This window comes from Protopterus annectens, chromosome 2.part2, assembly GCF_019279795.1.
Source record: "Protopterus annectens isolate FY-2018-M chromosome 2.part2, PAN1.0, whole genome shotgun sequence".
NCBI classification, from domain to species: domain Eukaryota; kingdom Metazoa; phylum Chordata; order Ceratodontiformes; family Protopteridae; genus Protopterus; species Protopterus annectens.
Window position 1 is genome coordinate 934,311,974 of NC_056730.1, and position 19,775 is coordinate 934,331,748.

General features: G+C 37.3%; 1 protein-coding gene across 1 annotated transcript in view; it reads left to right on the plus strand.

Annotated features, from left to right (window-relative positions):
- Positions 1-19,775, plus strand: part of LOC122795855 (xanthine dehydrogenase-like) — a 5,725,158-nt gene that overhangs the window by 3,793,488 nt on the left and 1,911,895 nt on the right. The window contains exon 27 of the mRNA XM_044064255.1: positions 3,261-3,398. Coding sequence (XP_043920190.1) covers positions 3,261-3,398 — 138 coding nt within the window. The remainder of the gene's footprint in view (positions 1-3,260; positions 3,399-19,775) is intronic.

Genomic DNA, 19,775 nt, shown 5'->3' on the forward strand with positions numbered 1-19,775 from the left:
TAATTTATTTATTTACTTATTTATTTATGTGACATTTGTTGACCAGGTTGGTCTGACTGGGCAAATGCCCATTTTCAACAGATACCAGAGGAGAAAAGCTTCAGATGATACAATACATAAGTAGTCAATACAAGTATAACGCAGTAGAGAATAACATGAAAAAAATACATATTGTTACAATGCATATTGTTACTACAAACATGTTAAAAATTACCAAAATAACACTAAGTCAAATGCTACCAATAAAAAATTTGAGTGGATTTTCTTACTAAATCTTAGTGTCAACAGAGAGGAGTAAGGAATCCTCGTATGCTTGGTCAAAGTCGTATAGAGATGAAGTTACAGTTAGAGAGTAGGCTTAGGAAGTTTTGAGTTAAAGGAAGTCATTGGAGAGTTGCTTAATGGTGACTTACTAGAAGGATGTAACACAGATTCAGGACTGTAATGTTCGTTGTATAATCAATCATATATTAGCATATGGAGGAAAGCAGAGGATATAAGAGAGAAGGGATAGTAGAGAGTAGAGGGGAGATATGAATGTGCGGGGTAGAAATAAGCTGGGAGAAGCCAAAAAGGTTAATGCTGGCATTTGGAGAGGCAGATCACAGAGAAATACAGTCAATGTTGACATCACCAAGTATAATGGCTTCATAAGAAATAGGCTGTGAGATCCAGGAGAGAACGTTTTCAAGAACTGGAATGTTGTTTCCTAGGGGTAAGTAGATGCTAGCAATGGCTATCTTTTTGTGGTTGTTTAGTTTGCAGTTTAATATGAGGACTTCAGCTGGGTGAAAATCAAGGGGAATGAATGATAGAGGATAGAGGATGAGTTGGTCTGAGTACATAATTGCTACCCCTCTTGCTTTTTTGTTAGTCTATCCTGGCAGAATATACTGTGGAGGTAATATTTCCTTGTCTTATATATGAGGTTTTAGCCATGTTTCTCAGAGTGAGAATGTCAGGGGAGTGGAGAGATATCCAGGAGTGCAGTTCAGAGACTTTGTTAAGCATACCTTGAATGTTAAAAGATAGAATAGTTAAGTCTGTATTTACACAGGAGGTGGACGTCTGAGTGGAGGAGTGTGGAGGGGGGTGGAGTGTAAAGAGGGAAAGGAATTGGGAGTGGTTCCTGGATTGGGATGTATGTCACCTGAGAGCAGAATGTTAAATATAATATGTTTAGACTTGAAAGGAAGGGATTAAAGTAGAGTTACTTCAGCTTTATTCTGGAAAGTAAGGAGCATTGTGGGAATAGTTTTATTTTAAATAGGTGAGAGTTATTGCGGTTGAAGAGAGCAGGGGTAGTTGGGAAAGAGTAAGCAGCTAAGAGATGTGTTAGTTGGTAGGAAAGTGTGGGGGTTGGGTTGTTGAAATTTAGGGTTTGATTTTAAGAAGTAGAGATAGAGAGGTAAGGAGAATAGTACAGAGGAGGAGATGCAACATTGTGTCAAATGGTGATGTAATATGGGAGGAGTAGTTTAGTAAAAATGTTGTGAATAAATTGTTACGAAGTAGAGAGTAGGGAGGAAAAGGTTAGGCTGATTAGTGGGAGGTGCCAAAGGTTAGGAATACGTTGGAGCTGATTGGATGTTTAGGCAGGATATGGGGCTTTACAGGAGGTCCTCCTGAGGAGGGAGTGTTTTGGATAGATGGAGTACAAATTTAAAGAAAGTAGGGGTGGGTGAGAATGGAGGTAGGGTAGATTTGGGGAGCAGAGTGAGCACAAGCAGGCAGATTGGGGCAGACCCAACCATAGGCAGAATGCAAAGTAACAGAAAGAAAACTATCAGCAAGCAGGCTTCTTTGTTGTTTTTATAATTGGTTATTTAAGTTAACAAAACCCTTGTACTAGATATAGATGAGAATATGAAGATTAAGGAGAGGAGACAGGGAAAAAGTAGGTAATAAAAGCAGAGTGCTAGACCAGAAATATAGGTAAGAGTAGCGACTTTAACTTTAGGCGCTGTAGAATTTGCAGTATATGGATAAGACTGGTGCTGAGAGAAGGGAATACATTTTCAGGAGGTTGGAAACATGGAGCTGTATGGATAGTAAGGACAGAGGGCGAGTGGGGAGCAAGCAGTCAAATTTAGTGTGCATGCCTCAAACCAGAATAAGGTATAGGAGACAAAATAGTTAGCTTAGGTAGATAACTCTAATACAGGAGGTGAGTTATGCACACAGCAAACTAATATTTAGTAGAAATCTCATGAAATGAGTGTACTTTGTGCACTCAAGAGCTGTTAGCTCTCATATAGTTTCTGGATGTAAGCCACAACAACCGGGACTTTTCACAGATGCAGGGGTGAATTTGTTGCTTACAAGGGAACACTTGATCTCCCGTTGGGTAGCTGAAAAATAAAGACAGAAATGAGTGGAGATTTCAAAAATTTGTTGGTGCAGTGGTAGTCAAGGTAAAAAACACAGGGGCAGTAGTAAGAGAAAGCAGGTGTTCAGTAAAAGAATGGTGGTGAATCGTGAGAGAAAAAATAGCAAGGAAGACGATAAAGATTAAGGATATGAAAAAGAGTAGGGGGGAGAAGATATTTGAAAATGAGAGAGAGGTGAGTAGAAAGCAGCAGAATCAAAGGTAAATGAGTAGAACTTATCCAATAAAAGACAATCCCTAAAAATATTTATATATGTAGCATAGGTTTTCACTTGTCATAAAATAAGTAACGAGTGTCTAACTTAAACTAAGCAGTTCAGAAACTTGTATACATTTAGCTAACTTGAATCACTTCTCATAGATGCCATTATAATTACTACAGCTAGCCACTTCTTGTTGATTCAAATACAGTCACGATAATATGCTAAGAGCAGTAACAGAATGCATGAACAGGTTCCTTGACAAAAGAGAAAAACACTATGCATTTAACACAGCAACTGGTAACAGCCTCGGTAGTGTTCCATTACCAAATTGCAAAATATACCCTTTAAATGTGCACCATTGCCTCAAAGACTAGTGTCTTACAGATCTTCATTTTTCCTGTCTATATGTTTTTCCAACAAGAGTCTGTTTCCATATCCAGCTCACCAGAATAGTAGCAGAGGGTAAGGTGGCCTCAGCCACCCATATTAGTGTTAATTCATCGAGTTTTCTTTATTCACTGGCATTTAATAAATTGTAATGGTAGGTTAGTGAACTTAATCTCCAGTTCAAATTTTCTGGGTAGATGCAATGCTAAATAAAAACAACAGCAAGCATTTTCTAAAGTCATATTCTTACTTTTTTCATTTTCTTTTAATTTTCTATGCAGCTTTACTCCAGAAAGCGCAAGTGAAGACACGGCAAGATGCTATTCAGGATTTCAACAGCAAGAATCGGTGGAAAAAAAGGGGCTTGGCAGTTTGTCCACTGAAGTATGCCATGGGCTGGGTTGGCGGTTGCTTTCTGTGTAAGTTCATTCAGCAAAATATCTGTTTATTCTAATGCATACAGAGAAAAAAAATCAGTCAGGTTCTTTAATGTGAAAATTTTAAAAGCAATTATGAGAAAGTTTTGAGGCATTGACCATAAATTTTATTATTTATTTTTTGCTAATCATGTGAGCAAACATGTAAGAGGAGAAATTATGTAAGCCAGAGAGTTGATTGCCAAAGCCCACAGTGAGGGATTTGCTTCCTTCCATCTCAATTTGCATACTGCGACTCAAAAAAATCATTTTGCCAGCCAGTGCTTCACGGTCCCCCCCCCCCCCCTCGCAAAGGGCCTTGCATCCAGTGGATTTACTTGCTCCAACAAATGTATTAAAATAAAAATAATAATAAGCTCAATTAAATAAGTATGCCTCCTTTTTTGGGTGGTCCAGGAGCAATTTTGTTGTTAAGTGACTTGCGCAGAGGCATACATTATATAAGTGCAGGCTGATTAAATGGAACAGGACTATGGACAAAGCATTATAGCAGCTCAGCAGTTCTTAATCTTGGTGCTTTGGGTTGTACGGTCAGAATTTGCATATTCTTTGTTCTTACCTCACCTAGCAGGTTGGTTGAAGCATGCCAAATATCAGTGATAGCATGCAGTGCAGGTCGCAGACAGTTTATGCAGCCAGCAAGTATTTATATTTATGTGAAGAACAACTCAACTCCCTTATGTGTGGTTCTTCATAGCCTTCTACTTTGTTTGAATTTATATGCATATGAGAAACATATAAAAAGTTTTAAAATATTTATTATAGCGTTATCATGTTAAAGAAATAAAAATCTGAATGCCAAAAATGATGTGGTTTTAGTTTGGTTAGAAATATTGTGTAGGTAAATAATACATTTGTAATCCTGAGAGACAACAGTGGGCTCTTGTATCATCCACAAACATATCTGGCATTTTATACAGACTATGTCAATCATTTGTTGTATGTATTTTGGATATGTAAACAGCAAGTCTTGAAATACTGTAATGTAGAACACATTTGTTCAGCATTGGTTTAACCAAAGCCCCCAGCCAACTGCATTCAGTGATAAGGTTTAAGGTCAGAATAATCAGTAAGACATAATAAGCATATGCAAGATAATTGCATACTTTGAGAAGGTTGAAGCACAAGGTGTCGTAAGTTCCCCTACCTTTGTACTTGTATATATGTCTATATATATATATATATATATGTGTGTGTGTGTATCTGTATCTCTTTCAGCTTAGGATGGCAAAGCAAGGTCCAGGTTCACCCAGCACCACTATTGCAGGAGTGTGCCTAGCATACCAAAATGTCATTGTCCACCACTGTTTCCCAAGACACAGCTCACTAACATGATGTTTATCCTATGACTTCATGAATCCTGTCACTGGTTCTGAGCATAGCACGCCACCTCAAGAAGGTTGTTCTGTTTTTCTGTTCATAACACTCTCTTAAAAAAAAAAAGCTCTGCCTTTCCTGTTAAATTATCCCCTTCTTACGTTTGAATTATTGTATTTACTCATCCACTTCTGTTTTGAACGATCCCATGTGCTTGAGTTTGTAGATGTCTTTGAGACTGTCTAACATTTCTATATGTTACCTCATCCTTTATCCCTGTTATGTTTCTTTTTTTAGACATCTGATGCAGACATTGTACAATGTTAAAAACTCTGTGACTACATATATATTCTTGAGATATCGGGTCCCTAAAGTCATGGACTGTACTGCCGATGAGTCTGCATCAAATATCTGTAGCATGGAATGATACTGTTTTTTTAATCCTACTTGCTGCTTTTTTACATTGCGTATCTAATTGTGGGTTATAAGCCTAGGCAGTGGCGGTGTATAGTGTCGCTGCCTCATAACTCTTAAAATTCCCAGTGCTTCGTGATGGGGAAAAAAGTAGAAGGGTGACAAATGTAACTATTAAATCACAACCAAATGTGCATTGACCAAGTAACTAAGTTTTTTGTTTAAATTGATTTTTACTGCTTTTGATTCTTGATGCCTGTAGAATTGTTTATATTCTGTTTGAAAGCAAGTGCTAGCAGTTTGTTAGAATGATATTTTATTTCAGTAACATTTTAAGTTTTACAGTTTTTTAGCATTCCTGCAGGTTTGTGCCACAGTAAAATTATCTGCAAGTTTAATTTTTCATTCTGTGAGTGACATTGCCCTCCATGTTGCTAGTTTCGAAACTTCTTTGATGAATGGCTAAGTTTAGAACCTTCTTTAAGCAAGTTAGTTAAGGTATTATAAAAAGTATTTTAAGAATAAAATAGAAGTTGTACTATAGTTTTAAAATAATAGAAGTGTGTTTTGTAGGCCCAATTATATCACTCTCTCACACCTATCTTACTGCCTGGAGAGCTGTCAAATCAACCAAAATTCTGAGAATGAAGTTTTCCAAGCTACCTGCAAACAAATGTATACATCACAAAAGATATAGAAGTTTCAAAACTTTATAATACAGAAGATATTCTGCACACACAATTCTATTCACAGTGGTGATATTAATATGTCAGCCAGACATAATGTTAATTTCATATTTATGTATTCATTTGATTTTATTAATGTATTAAACAACAATTTTGATAGCGTGCAAATTTAATTATTATAACGAATATTAATAACTGTGTAACAATAGATGGACAATCTTTTTTTTTTTTTTTGCATTTTGCAGCAAATTAGTGTTGTAGATGTCATTTGTCTTGTGTGATATTTGCAAAATAATGAATGGTATGCATAAATGCACATTTAATTGAGAAACAAGCATAAATATCTCTAAAGCAGTATTACTTGGACACCAGCTATCATTGCAGCATTTTTTTCACCATTGTATTTACTTTCATGTGATATCATGGAATACTTCATAGACACTTTCAGGTTGAAGTTTTTAAAATAGTTAACAAATGGAATATATTCATGAATGGTGTTTGAAAATAACCCAGACTTTCTCTAGTGCAGTATATTCTACTTGTCTGATGAACCTTTCCTGACCTCTAGGGTGACTTGTCATGTTTTAAATGTATCCAGGTAGACAGTGCCTGAGATATATGCAGAAATATGATATTTATGCATAAATGCATATTTTATTAATATAAAAGTGAAAGTATCTGCAAAATGTGTAGTAAGCAGATAGCAGATATCAGTGATAACATTTGCAGCATTGTGTTAAGTTCCATTTAATACAACAAAGTACGATATATACTCTGTCAAGATCAAGTGTCAAAAGAAATAGTAATGTAACATATTCATAATTTACCATAAAAAGAAGTCATACTTTCTTACTTATTATTAACCATTGTATTTGGGTCAGCAGACATTCCTGACCTGTATGTTGAGAAGTCATGTGAAATGCTACCGTGCCACTATGTGGACATTGCTTTACATTAAACATGCAAATATGCATGCTTATTATATTTATTTCTTAACAAGTATAAATATCTGCAAAGTGGCGATTGGCATCAGGTAGCAGTGAGATGTTTCCCAGCATTATTTAAACTTTCATTTGATACCATGAAGTACTTCATACATTCATCCTAGAGCAAAGTAGTAACACAAATATTAATAACCCTAACAGACCATCTAATTTCTGTCTTGAGACTGTTTTAAACTTTTGTACTTAACTGGGCCTATGAAGTGCTGTCTCACCACACAACAAACATGAACAAAATAGTAGTGATTAGACACCATCTATCACGTCATAATTTTCCAGTCTCATGATAGCAAACTCCTCCAGGTATGTTATGAAAGAAGTATTAATATGGTACAATGTCGTAATTTTACATAAAAAATAAATCACATTATCTTATTTACTGAGTAACCTATTTTGTTCCAAACCCTGAGTGCTTATATGGCCTGTAAAATGACATTTCTCAATGCTTTGAAATTTTATATATAGATATATATGTGTGTGTGTGTGTGTGTGTGTGTGTGTGTGTGTGTGTGTGTGTGTGTGTGTATGGGTTAATTTGTGAATCCCGAAATACTGAAATCTCGAACTTCAATATTTCGAAATTCCATGCCTGAAAGCTTTAAATCGCAAAACACCAGAAGTGCGAAATTCAAAATCCTGAAGTTCGGAGCTTCTGGTGTTGCAGTGTGTGAATGGTGTAAGTTCAGGTAAGTATGTATGAGTGTGTAGGTTACGGGCTTTAGTGTATGTTAGTATATGTTTTGGCTGTGATGTGTGTGTGCAAGGGGCTGTGAAATGTGTTGGGGTGAGTTACCTTTGTGTGTGTGATTGTGTGATCTCTGAGTTAGTATATATAAGTAGGGGGGATGTGGGGGATGCAGCCCCCATATGGGGGGTGCAGGGGGACTTGCCCTACTTCTTGTCTGTAGTGTAGGATTGTATGTTTGATTGTGGGGGGACATTGTGTGCATGTGTGTGGTGTATTTGTAGTGTAGGTTCGCGATTTTAAATTTCGTGCTTCTGGTGTTTTGCGATTTAAAGCTTTCGGGCATGGAATTTAGGAGAACTGAAATTCGGGATTTAGTTTTTTGAGATTCTCAAGTGAATCCGTGTGTGTGTGTGTGTGTGTGTGTGTGTATATATATATATATATATATATATATATATATGTATATATATATATATACACACACACATATATATATATATATATATATATATATATACACACACACACACACACACACACACACACACACACACACACATAGATAGATATATGGGTTCACTACTAAATATCGAAGTACCAGAATCTCAACACTCTGAATACACCCCCCACTCCCCCTGCAACTTAAATGTACCAACTCCGAGATCACACTACAGTGGAGAGAATGGCAAAGTTCCCGTTCTGCACTGTACGGGAATCTCCATTCACAGTTTTTGAGATTCCGCAATCTCGAGATTCTAGGTGTCATTATTCAGAGTCTCGGGATTATGATATTTCGATATTTAGTAGTGAACCCATTCATAGGTTCATAGGTAGGTACTAGGCTATCGGCCCAAGGGCCTACGTAAGCCTAGCTAACAAGATTCCCTGGCTTAGCCACCCAAGAAAGTTATTTCCCTGTGCCACTGTCGAGCAGAGACACAGAAGTGATCCCCGGGGTGTATTCCTATTTCGCATCCACTCATAAAGATTTTTCTTTAAGAGTGCTAATGAAGAACTTTGCTTGACATAGATGGGTAGCCTGTTCCAGAGTATGGGAAGTCTCTGGGACAAGAATCTATCTCTCCAGCATGTCCTGTTTATTGTGGTGACAAGGTTTAGGTCCCTAGAGCATGTAGCTCTGAGGGACTGGGATTTCTTTAGGTGTAGCATGTCCTACAGCTCTGGGTTTGACATAGCTTTATATGTTAGGCAGAGATCACTTTGGAGTAGGCGATATGCTATGGAGTAAGGCTGGAGTTTTTTGAGGCGGTCAGTGTAGGGCATTTGTTTGAGGCCAGTAATCCTGTTTGTGAGGTACTTCTGTGGCCTTTCCGGCTGCTGCAGATGTCTTGTGAGGTACATTCCAAAAAGGGTGTTGTACTGTATAATGGGTCTAATGAGTGTCAAGTAGAGGAGAACAATGACCTCTTTTTTTCTTGGATGATAACCCTTTTATAATGAGGCGTGCCACATAAAAGGACTTCCTGACTACTGTGGCAATGTGACTATCAAAGGAGAGATTACTGTCCACCTGGGTCCCAATGTCTCTTATCACACATTCGGTGTTAAGTAGATTTCTGCCTATGTGGTAGTTCATGGGTACAGAGTTTTTACCAAAGGGGATGACACTGCACTTTTTGGCATTGAGCTTGAGGCCATGGCTCTGACACCAGGCATCTGTCTCAGCGAGGCCCTTCTGTAGGATGTCCACATCATTTGGGGACTTGACTATGGCTCCTAGTTTGCAGTCATCTGCGAACTTCATTAGCCAGAGGCCTTCTTTGTTAGCCTAAACTTCAGAGAAGTAGATACCAAACAGGAGAGGTCCCAGGACGGAAACCTGTGGTACTCCACTTGTCACTGCTTGGAGGACAGATGTGGAGTCTGCAACTTTTACAGTGTGGGTTCTGTCAGTGAGCTAGTTGGCAATCCATCTTGTGACGTAGGTATTTATACCTAGTTTAGTGAGTTTAACTATAATTCCAGAATGGGGGATGGTGTCAAAAGCCTTGGTGAGGTCAAGATAGGCTGTGTGAACCACCTTACCCTCATCTACGGCTTTGGTGACTGCCTCAAAGAAGTCGATCAGGTTCAGGAGGCATGATCTGCCTTTCACAAACCCGAACTGGATGGCATCCAGAGTTTGGAGGTTACCAATGTCTTTGTTTATGATTTCCAAGATGATACGTTCCATGGCCTTGCAGACCATATATGTGTGTACATATATATATATATATATATATATATATATATATATATATATATATATTTATTTATTTATTTATAGACACACACAAAAAGGTGATATAGACCAGTCTGTGTCTATATATATATATATATATATATATATATATATATATATATATATACATATATATACATATATACATGCACACACACACACACACACACACACACACACACACACACACACATGGGTCTATATCAATTTTCAAAGTTTATAACCATCGAATCCCTATTTGTCAAACTTAATCCATCGGAAACTAAGTCCGTTGAATGTTCATTTACACAAATGTTTTCCTACTACTACTACTTTGCCATCATCGGGAATTTTCCCTTTTCCCCAATGTAGTGGAATCTTGGAGTTGGAATATTTAGTTGGGGGGGGGGAGTGTGGGGAGGCTCAGCCTCCAACTTGGGTGGGTTTTAAATAATGTGGATTTTGTGATGGTCACTTGGTTGGCCCACTATTTTTTTCCCCTGGGAAAAATATTTGCATAAATTAACATTTGACGGATTTAACTTTCAATGGATTAAGTTCAACGAATATGGATTTGATGGTTAATTACTTCGAAGAAGTGATATAGATCCATACACACACTGCACACACATACACACACACACACACACACACACACACATATATATATATATATATATATATATATATATATATATAATATATATCTCTATGTGTGTAATACACATTCACACACACACACACACAGAAATACATATACACGCGTGTGTGTGTGTGTGTGTGTGTGTATGTATATATATATATATATATATATATATATATATATATGTATATATATATGTATATATATATAGGTTCACTACACATTACCGAAAACCCACAATACCGACGCCCATACACCCGAGACCAAATACACGAAAGACTACAAGACCGATGGACCACAAGCGCGAAATTCAAAATCACTAATATTTGAAACACATACAGTACATACATACACAAACACACAGGTTCTTCCCACAGTCAAATGAATAAACTTCACCCCCACACCCCCCTACTTTAATATTCTAACTCCGAGATCGCACAAACACACACACAAGACAAACTCACACCCACACATTATAGTCCCTCACACACACACACACACCACAGTCACAACACACACTAATGCCCCTCACAAACACACTTACACACACATACTTACCTGAACCGCAACACCAGAAGTGCTAACTCAAAATCTCAGAACATCGGGGTTATGAATATCACGCTGCTGGTCTTGCGATCATCTGGTCTTTCAGTGTTCTGGTCTCGGGTTTTCGAGCGTCAGTAATATGGGCATTCGGTCTTTCTTAGTGAACCCATATATTATATATATATATATATATATATGTGTGTGTGTGTGTGCGCGCTTGTGTGTGTGTGGTGTGTGTGTGTGTGTGTGTGTATATGCATGTATAGGTTTACTAGCAAAATTCAGAATGGCAGTTGTGCGTTTATTCACAATGCCAAACTGAAACTACGAAAATGTGCTCACTGATCACTCCAAAATATCGTAACTGATAACTGCATTCCATTCACAAAACAGAACCTTCGGAATTGGAAGTCCGTGTTAGCATGTACATTTGCATGTGTATAAATATATATATATATATATATATATATATATATATATATATAGATATATATATATATATATCACACACACACACACACACACACACACACACACACGAGTTCTCTGTAAAGATCGAGTGCGTGTTTGGTCTACAGTTTTTCAAGTCGACTTTTTATGATCAGCTAAGCAGCTGGTCATCAGTTGTATGAGATCACACAATTCCCAGCATTGGGGAATATGCCCTTACCCTCTATTTGTTTAATCTTGGAGTTAGTATATATAATTAGCAAAGGTGGGGAGGGGGTACAAGTGGACTTGGCCCACTGGAAAAACTATGTTTTCTTTTTTTTTTTATCTTTAAATTTTGCATGCGCTGAAGCTATTTCTTGGAGCATGCATAGCTGCTTGTCACTGTTGGCAGTTTTTACATTTTGCGTTAATATTTTACATGGCAATGTTTAGTGTATTTGAGCTTTAGCAATAAACCCATATACGTGTTTCGTAGCTTACTGCATGTGCTAGTGCAAGTGTGTATTTTAGAGTTAGGGTATAGGTCAGGAAAGGGTATAGATGTAGTATGCATGTATCTATGTATATAAATATATATATATATATATATATATATATATATATATATCTACATATACACACACACACACACACACACACACACATATTGGGGTCCAAATGGAGAGATGAAAAGTCAGCAAGCAAAGGAGAGTATTAGTGCTGAAATTTAATTCATCCTCACGTCTTGGTGAGTACCTTTGAGAGGTGAACCCTGTTTTCACAAAATCTCACCAAAGCGACACTGATGTATAGACTATATTTATATAGCATATACCATGGACAGAAGTAGGTTAAAATTAAAAGAGATAGCTGGGTGCACAAGAGCCAGGATAAAAAAGTGCCCAGTCCTGGTAGGCGCACTGCTGCCAAGACTGGAAAAAATGACAGTGAAGAATCCTCAAAATACGGAAACATTCCTACAATGGGGCCAGGCCCAGGGGGAGGATGGCCCTCCTGTTGTAGAAGAAAGTAGCAGTCCACAAAAACTGATAGGCCAAAGAAGAGTTATAAAGACGATAGAGTGGACTATTGAGGATAAGAAAGAAATTATGTATTGTTACTATTATGCAAAAAGCCCAGAATTTCCAGACACAAGATATTCAAAATGATTACGAGAGAAATTAGAGGAAAGAAAAATACTTTCGCAAGAAAAACTGTCAGAAGCCTCAAATGAACATTTGCATTCATTAATGCAACAGAATTTGCATTCATTAATGCAACAGATTTTTGAAAAACAGTATATAGATCAAGAAACTTTGATCTGTTTGGAAAAAGAAGCATCTGAGGAAGTGCGAAAATATAAACAACAAAACCTAGAGATATTTGAAAAGTATAAAAAAGAAGTATGGACATGGGGAAAGAATGAGAGGTTTGATATGGTGCAATATTTTTGCAAAGGAGAAAGCCAAATTAATCAATATAAAGAAGGCAGCCCCAAAGATACTGAACAGAAATACAGACAAAGGCATCCGAATATGGAGCATTTCACAATAAAAAATAATATCACAAAGAACGTAGAAAAGAAGATTAGTAAAGCAGACGTTAAATAAATAGAAGTTGAAGTTATGGAGTGGCTGCAAAGTGAAGGACTTGGTGTAGAACGTCTAACACAGGTTAGATCACAACTTGTTGGAGTGAGTCCCCAAAGTAAGGAGAAACAGGAAGATCAGGAGACCTCTGAAGAAGAAATATGGACATGGAAAAGAAAAAAGAGATTTAATATGGTGTGATATTTATGCAAAGGAGGAAGCAAAACTAACCAATACAAAAAGAGCAACACCAAAGATATTTGAAGAGAAATACAGGCAAAGGAATCCAGACATGGAAAACTTTATAATACAAAAAAGGGGAAGACAAAGAGGAAAAGTAGAAAAGGAGATTAGTAATGCAGAAGTTAAAGAAATAGAAACTGAGGTTATGGAGTACCGACAAAATGAAGGATTTAGTGTAGAAAATCAAATGCAGAAAGCACCACGACAGGATAGAGCAATGGACATCAAAAGTAAGGGAAACCAGTGGAACAGGAAGCAATTGGTCGTGTGCCATATCAAGATATTTTGGAGCCTTCCACAGGAAAACCATTATAAATGTTCACTTGAAACTAGACAGCTAGGAAAGAAACAGGAAACTGTGGAAACTCTGTTTCAGTCAATGTTAAGGAATGATAGGCCAGTGAGTTCCCATATGACAGAGCAGTGGATGGCACAGGATGAAACTGAAGAGAATGTGCCAGAGGAAGATGCTATAAAACTTTCTATAGAATGCCCTCAGGAGGTGGAAAACAAGGGATGTGTCCTCAGTTTGGAAGAAAATGAGCTAAGAGAAGATTTGCTTGATTTAACAGATATGGATAGGTATATTAAAATCAATGAGAGAAATAGACTACAGAAGGCCAAGAAAACCCAAAAAGTCAGAAGTCTGATAAAACAAATGAATGCAGTAATTAGGACTGTCCATAGAGATCTATGTTATAGAACAGAAGTAAACAGGATATATTACTGTGTTGCTAAATTAATAACTGATAAAGTTTTACCACAAGAACACAGGGTAGTAAGGGAAAGAAAGGGTAGAAATCAAATGCCATCATGGAGGTATTGAGTAGAGAAAACTGTAAAGCAATTAAGACAAGAAGTGCACTGTTAGAAGAGTGTAGAAGAATGACTAGATCAACAAAAATACTAAGAAAGATAGATGTGATAAAAGCAATGCGTTGTGTTAGAACAGACCAGGATCTGTCATGCACTATCGCAAATAACAAACTAAAAATTTCAGGATAGGTAGAAAAACTTAGAAGATATACAGATTAAATATAAAGAAAAAGTACAAAATAAGCAATTTATTGATGACCCATAAAAGTTTTATAGAGAACTGGGAAACAAGGTAAAAGGAATTTAAAGACCGCCAAAAAAAAAAAAAAGAGGAAATAGATACATTTTGGGAAGTATCTATGAAGATCCTGTGGAACATAACAAAGATGCTAAATGGATGGAAGATGTAAAAGAAAGAATAAGAAGTTTAAAGGTGCAGTATATGAAATGGGATGAAGTAACAGCCAGAGAGATTGAAACAAAGTTGAGAAAAGCCTCCAATTGGAAAACCCCAGGCCCAGATGCAGTATCTAACGTTTGGTTAAAAATATTAACAGCTTTGCACGAAGATTTAGCCATGAGTATGATCTGTTTATATGTGTGCCCTGAACAGATACCAACCTGGCTAACAATGGGCAAAATGCTCCTACTTAAGAGTGAAACCTGCAACCTACCCTAAAAATTATAGACCAATAACTTGCCTTCTGATGACTTATAAACTATACACGGGAACTGATGCTGACAGAGTTTATAGTCATTTAGAAAAAAAACTCAATTATGACTGTAGAACAAAAGGGCAATAAAAGAAAGTCATATGGGACAAATGATCATTTGTTGTTATATAAAGTCATAGTGGAGAGCTGTAAAAAGGGGAAGAATCTAAATATGGCATGGGTTGACTATAAAAAAGCATTTTATAGTATCCCACATTCATGGATAAAAGAGTGCTTAAAAATGTATAAGATACACCCTACACTGATCGCCTACATTGCAGTGACCATAAAACAGTGGCAGACCATTTTGCAATTAAGCCATGATAAAGGACAGATTATTATCCCAGGGATAAAAATTCAAAGGGGGGTATTCCAGGGTGACTCTCTGTCACCACTGCTATTCTGCCTGGCCATTAATCCATTAAGCTGTCTACTTTACAGCTTAGGCCATGGCTACAATTTGGCTCCTAGAAGACAACAAAGTATAAAGACTTATCTTCTCTTTGTCAATGATTTAAAGCTGTATAGCTCATCAGATGAAGAACTGAAAGTACAGCTGCAAGTTGTCAAAACTTTTTCAGATGATATTAGAATGTCATTTGGTCTTGATAAATGTGCAAAAGCAACCTTTAAAACAGGAAAACTGCAACACCAGGAAATCATCAATGTGACATAAAAGAACTTGAGCAAGAAGGAGTGTATAAAAATTTGGGAATTGATGAAGGATCAACAATAAAACATGAACAAATGCAAATAAAACTTAGTAAGGAATACTTCAGAAGACTTAACTTAATTCTGAAAACAGCACTGACATCTAAGAACAAAATCCAGTCTATAAACCAATTTGTTCTTCCTGTCCTAACTTACAATTTTGGAGTGACTGTCTGGCCCCAAAATATGTTGAATAGATGAGATAGGAAAACAAGAAGGATGCTTCATGCTCACCAAATGATTTATAAAAATCAGTGCATACCAAGATTATATATTGCCTGTTCCTAAGGAGGGATGGGCCTCCTTGAAATTGATTTTATGTATAGATCTGAATATCTGGGACTCTACACGTATCTGCTGACCTCACAAGACCCAAACATAGTGAAAGTTTTGAAACATGAGGAGAATAAATCTAAGATGACTTCTCTGCTTACTCTAGCACAAGCATGTTTGCGTCAAGCAGGAATGGAATTCAGACCAGAAGTAGATAAAAATCAGGAAGCAACTGAATGTGCCAAAAAACAAAAGAAAGAATATAAGGTGAAGGACCAGATGAGAAGGGAAGAAATGTGGAAAATGCATAAATATAGTTGCAAGTATAGAAAACTTCTGGAAGAACCTCATATTGATCAGGAACAAATGCAGGAATGGTTGAGGAGAGGCAAATTCAAACCAAGAGATGAAAGGTTAATATTGGCAGCCCAAGATAGTGGGCTATGTACATGTTGGTTTACAAACTCCATTGAACATGTGGGAGAAACAGACAAATGTAGGTTTTGTAAAACTGAATTGGAAACAGTTGCATGCCTCGTTGCTGGTTGCAACATGCCAATGGCTGAAGGACTGTATACTGAAAGGCATAATAATGTGGCAAGACTGTTGCACTGGGGATTGTTCAAACATTATGGTACTGAAGTGGCTTAAAAACACTGGAAACATGAGCGACAAAGCATAATAGAAATTGAAGAAGTCTACGTCTCGTGGGATCATCCATTACTGACAGTTCAAAAGATAGATGCTAGAAAACTGGATATGGTGGTCCAAGAAAAGAAGACAAAAGTAGCATTGATCATTTAAATCACCACACCGAGTGACTACAATGTCTTGGATAGAGAGAGACACAAAGTCATAAAATACCAGGATCTGCAGGCAGAAACGAGAGCAATGTGGAAGAAAAATACCTAGACAGTTCCAATAGTAGTAGGAGCAATGGGGCTTATAAAACAATAATTTACATTCATATTTAGATATGTTACCAATACATGTAACCCTGTATGAATTGCAGAAGAAGTCATTACTGGACACATTGTGGGTGCTGCAAAGAGCACTACTGGCTGACATCAAAGAGTGAAACAATACTAATTTCATGAACTTTAATCGTACTTTGACTTAGGAATGGAGTCCATTCCCATTATGGTATTAGAAACCCAAAAGATTTGAAAAGAGAGAAAATGTGTGTGTGCACATGCACTTATGTATATTTCTGTCCATATTTAGTGAATACTTTTTCACTGATAGACAATACAACAATGGCATATGACTTAAACCACATCCATGAAATGTCTAAAGCTGGCTTTTAGCATGTGTCCTGCAAGTGTATGTTTCCTTGCTCCTCCTCCTTTTTCTTCTTCTTTCAGCTTTTTAGGTTAGGGGTCGCCACAGCGGATCACTTCTCCACTCATGACTGGCAGCGGAGTTTTATGGTGTCAAGTTGCTACCCGGGTGCCCAACCTTCCACGGAAGACAAACACACACACACACACACACACACACACACACACACACACACACACACCCAGGGCCAATTTAGAGTAGCCAATCCACCTACAGCATGTCTTTGGGATGTGGGAGGAAACCGGATCACCCGGGGGAAACCCAAGTGACCATAGGGAGGACATACAGACTCTACATGGAAGGCACCCCAGCCGGGGATCGAACCGAAGAGCCTCTTGCTGTGAGGTGGCAACACTAACTGCTGCACCACCGCGGCCGCCCTATGTTTCCTTGCTCCACCACATTCAGTGAATTGTCACTCAGTATATTCTTCCATGAGTCAACCAAAAAGCATTAATTGAAAGATAATGCAAGTAAATCTATGTGTGTGTGTGTGTGTATTCATACATACTATCTCTTTCTCTCTCTGTATGTGTGTGTGTGTGTGTGTGTGTGTGTGTCTATATATATATATATATATATATATATATATATATATACACACAGTATGTATATGTATATACAACAAAAACTCCAAATAGTTTATTTTCACCAGTCAATGGCTGTCCAATCCCACAGCAGACCAAGGATTCAGAAAAAATCTGCGTCTACTGTGGGATTGGAGAGCCATTGTTTAGTGAAAATAAACCCATTTAATTTGATCCTCTATGGTGCTGAATTTTTTGTTGACTGTATATAAGATCTTTGTGCATCTATTGTGTGGAGTACACACATATGCACACATGTATAATATATATATATATATATATATATATATATTTATATATATATATATATATATATATATATATATATATATATCAATATATATATATATATATATATATATATATATGTATATATATATATATATATATATATATATATATATATATATATATATATATATATATATATATATAGTGACTGTACTTGCACAGAACTTTTTTTTTTTTTTATAAAAAATGAGACCACAATAAATCATTTCAAAACTTTTTCCACCTTTAATGTGACCTATAACCTGTACAATTCAATTGAAAAACAAACAAATCTGTTAGGGGAAAAAATATAAAAAATAAAAAACATACAATATGCTGGTTGCATAAGTGTTCACACCCTTAAACTAATACTTTGTTGAAGCACCTTTTGATTTAATTACAACAGTCAGTCTTCTTGGGTAGGAGTCTATCAGCATGGCACATCTTGACTTGGCAATACTGGCCCACTCTTCCTTGCAAAAGCACTCCAAATCTGTCATATTGCGAGGGGATCAATTGTGCACAGCCCTCTTCAGGTCACCCCACAGATTTTTCTATTGTGTTTAAGTCTGAGCTCTGGCTGATCCATTCCAAAACTTTAATTTTCTTCTGGTGAAGCCATTCTTTTGTTGATTTGGATGTGTGCTTGGGGTCATTGTCATGTTGGAAGGTGAAAATCCTCTTCATCTTCAGCTTTCTTGCAGACACCTGAAGGTTTTGGGCCATAAGTGACTGGTATTTGGACCTGTTCATAATTCCCTCCACCTTGACTAAAGCCCCAGTTCCAGCTGAAGAAAAGCACCCCCAAGGCATGATACTACCACCACCATGCTTCACCATGGGCATGGTGTTCTTTTGGTGATAGTAAGTGTTGTTTTTGCTCCAAACATACCTTTTGAAATTGTGGCCAAAAAGTTCATCAGACCATAACACATTTTCCCACATGCTTTTGGGAGACTTGATGTATTGTTTTGCAAATTTTAGCTGGGCCTGAATGTTTTTCTAAGAAAAGGCTTCCGTCTTGCAACCCTACCCCATAGTCCAGACATATGGAGAATACGGGAGTTTGTTGTCACATGTAGTACACAACCAGTACTTGCCAGAAATACCTGCAGCTCCTTCAGTGTTGCTGTAGGTCTCTTGGCAGCCTCCCTGATCAGTTTTTGTCTTGTCTTTTCATCAGTTTTGGAAGGAAGTCCAGTTCTTTGCAACGTCACTGTTGTCCCATATTTTCTCCACTTTTTGATGACTGTCTTCACTGTGTTCCATGGTATATTTAATGCTGTAGAAATTTTTTGTACCCTTCTGCTGACTGATACCTTTCACCAATGAGATCCCTTTGATGCTTTCTAAGCTCTCTGTGAACCATGGCTTTTGCTGTAGCAGGCAACTGAGTAAATGTTAGGAACATTGTTAGGACCCCGGGAACTACCGCCCCATTAGCCTGACGAGCCTGGTCTGCAAAGCCATGGAACATATCGTCATGGAACTCATAAACAAAGACATTGGTAATCTCCAAACTCTGGACTCTACCCAGTTTGGATTTGTAAAAGGCTGATCATGTCTCCTAAACCTGATTGACTACTTTGAAGCAGTCACCAAAGCCATAGATGAGGGTAAAATGGTTCACACAGCTTATCTAGATCTCTCCAAGGCTTTTGACACTATCCCCCACTCTGGAATTATAGATAAGCTCACTAAACTAGGTATAAATCCCTATGTCACAAGATGGGTTGCCAACTGGCTCATGGACAGAACCCACACTGTGAAAGTAGCGGATTCCAAATCCGACTTCAGACCAGTGACAAGTGGAGTACCACAGGGATCAGATCTGGGTCCTCTACTGTTTGGTATCTACTTCTCTGAAG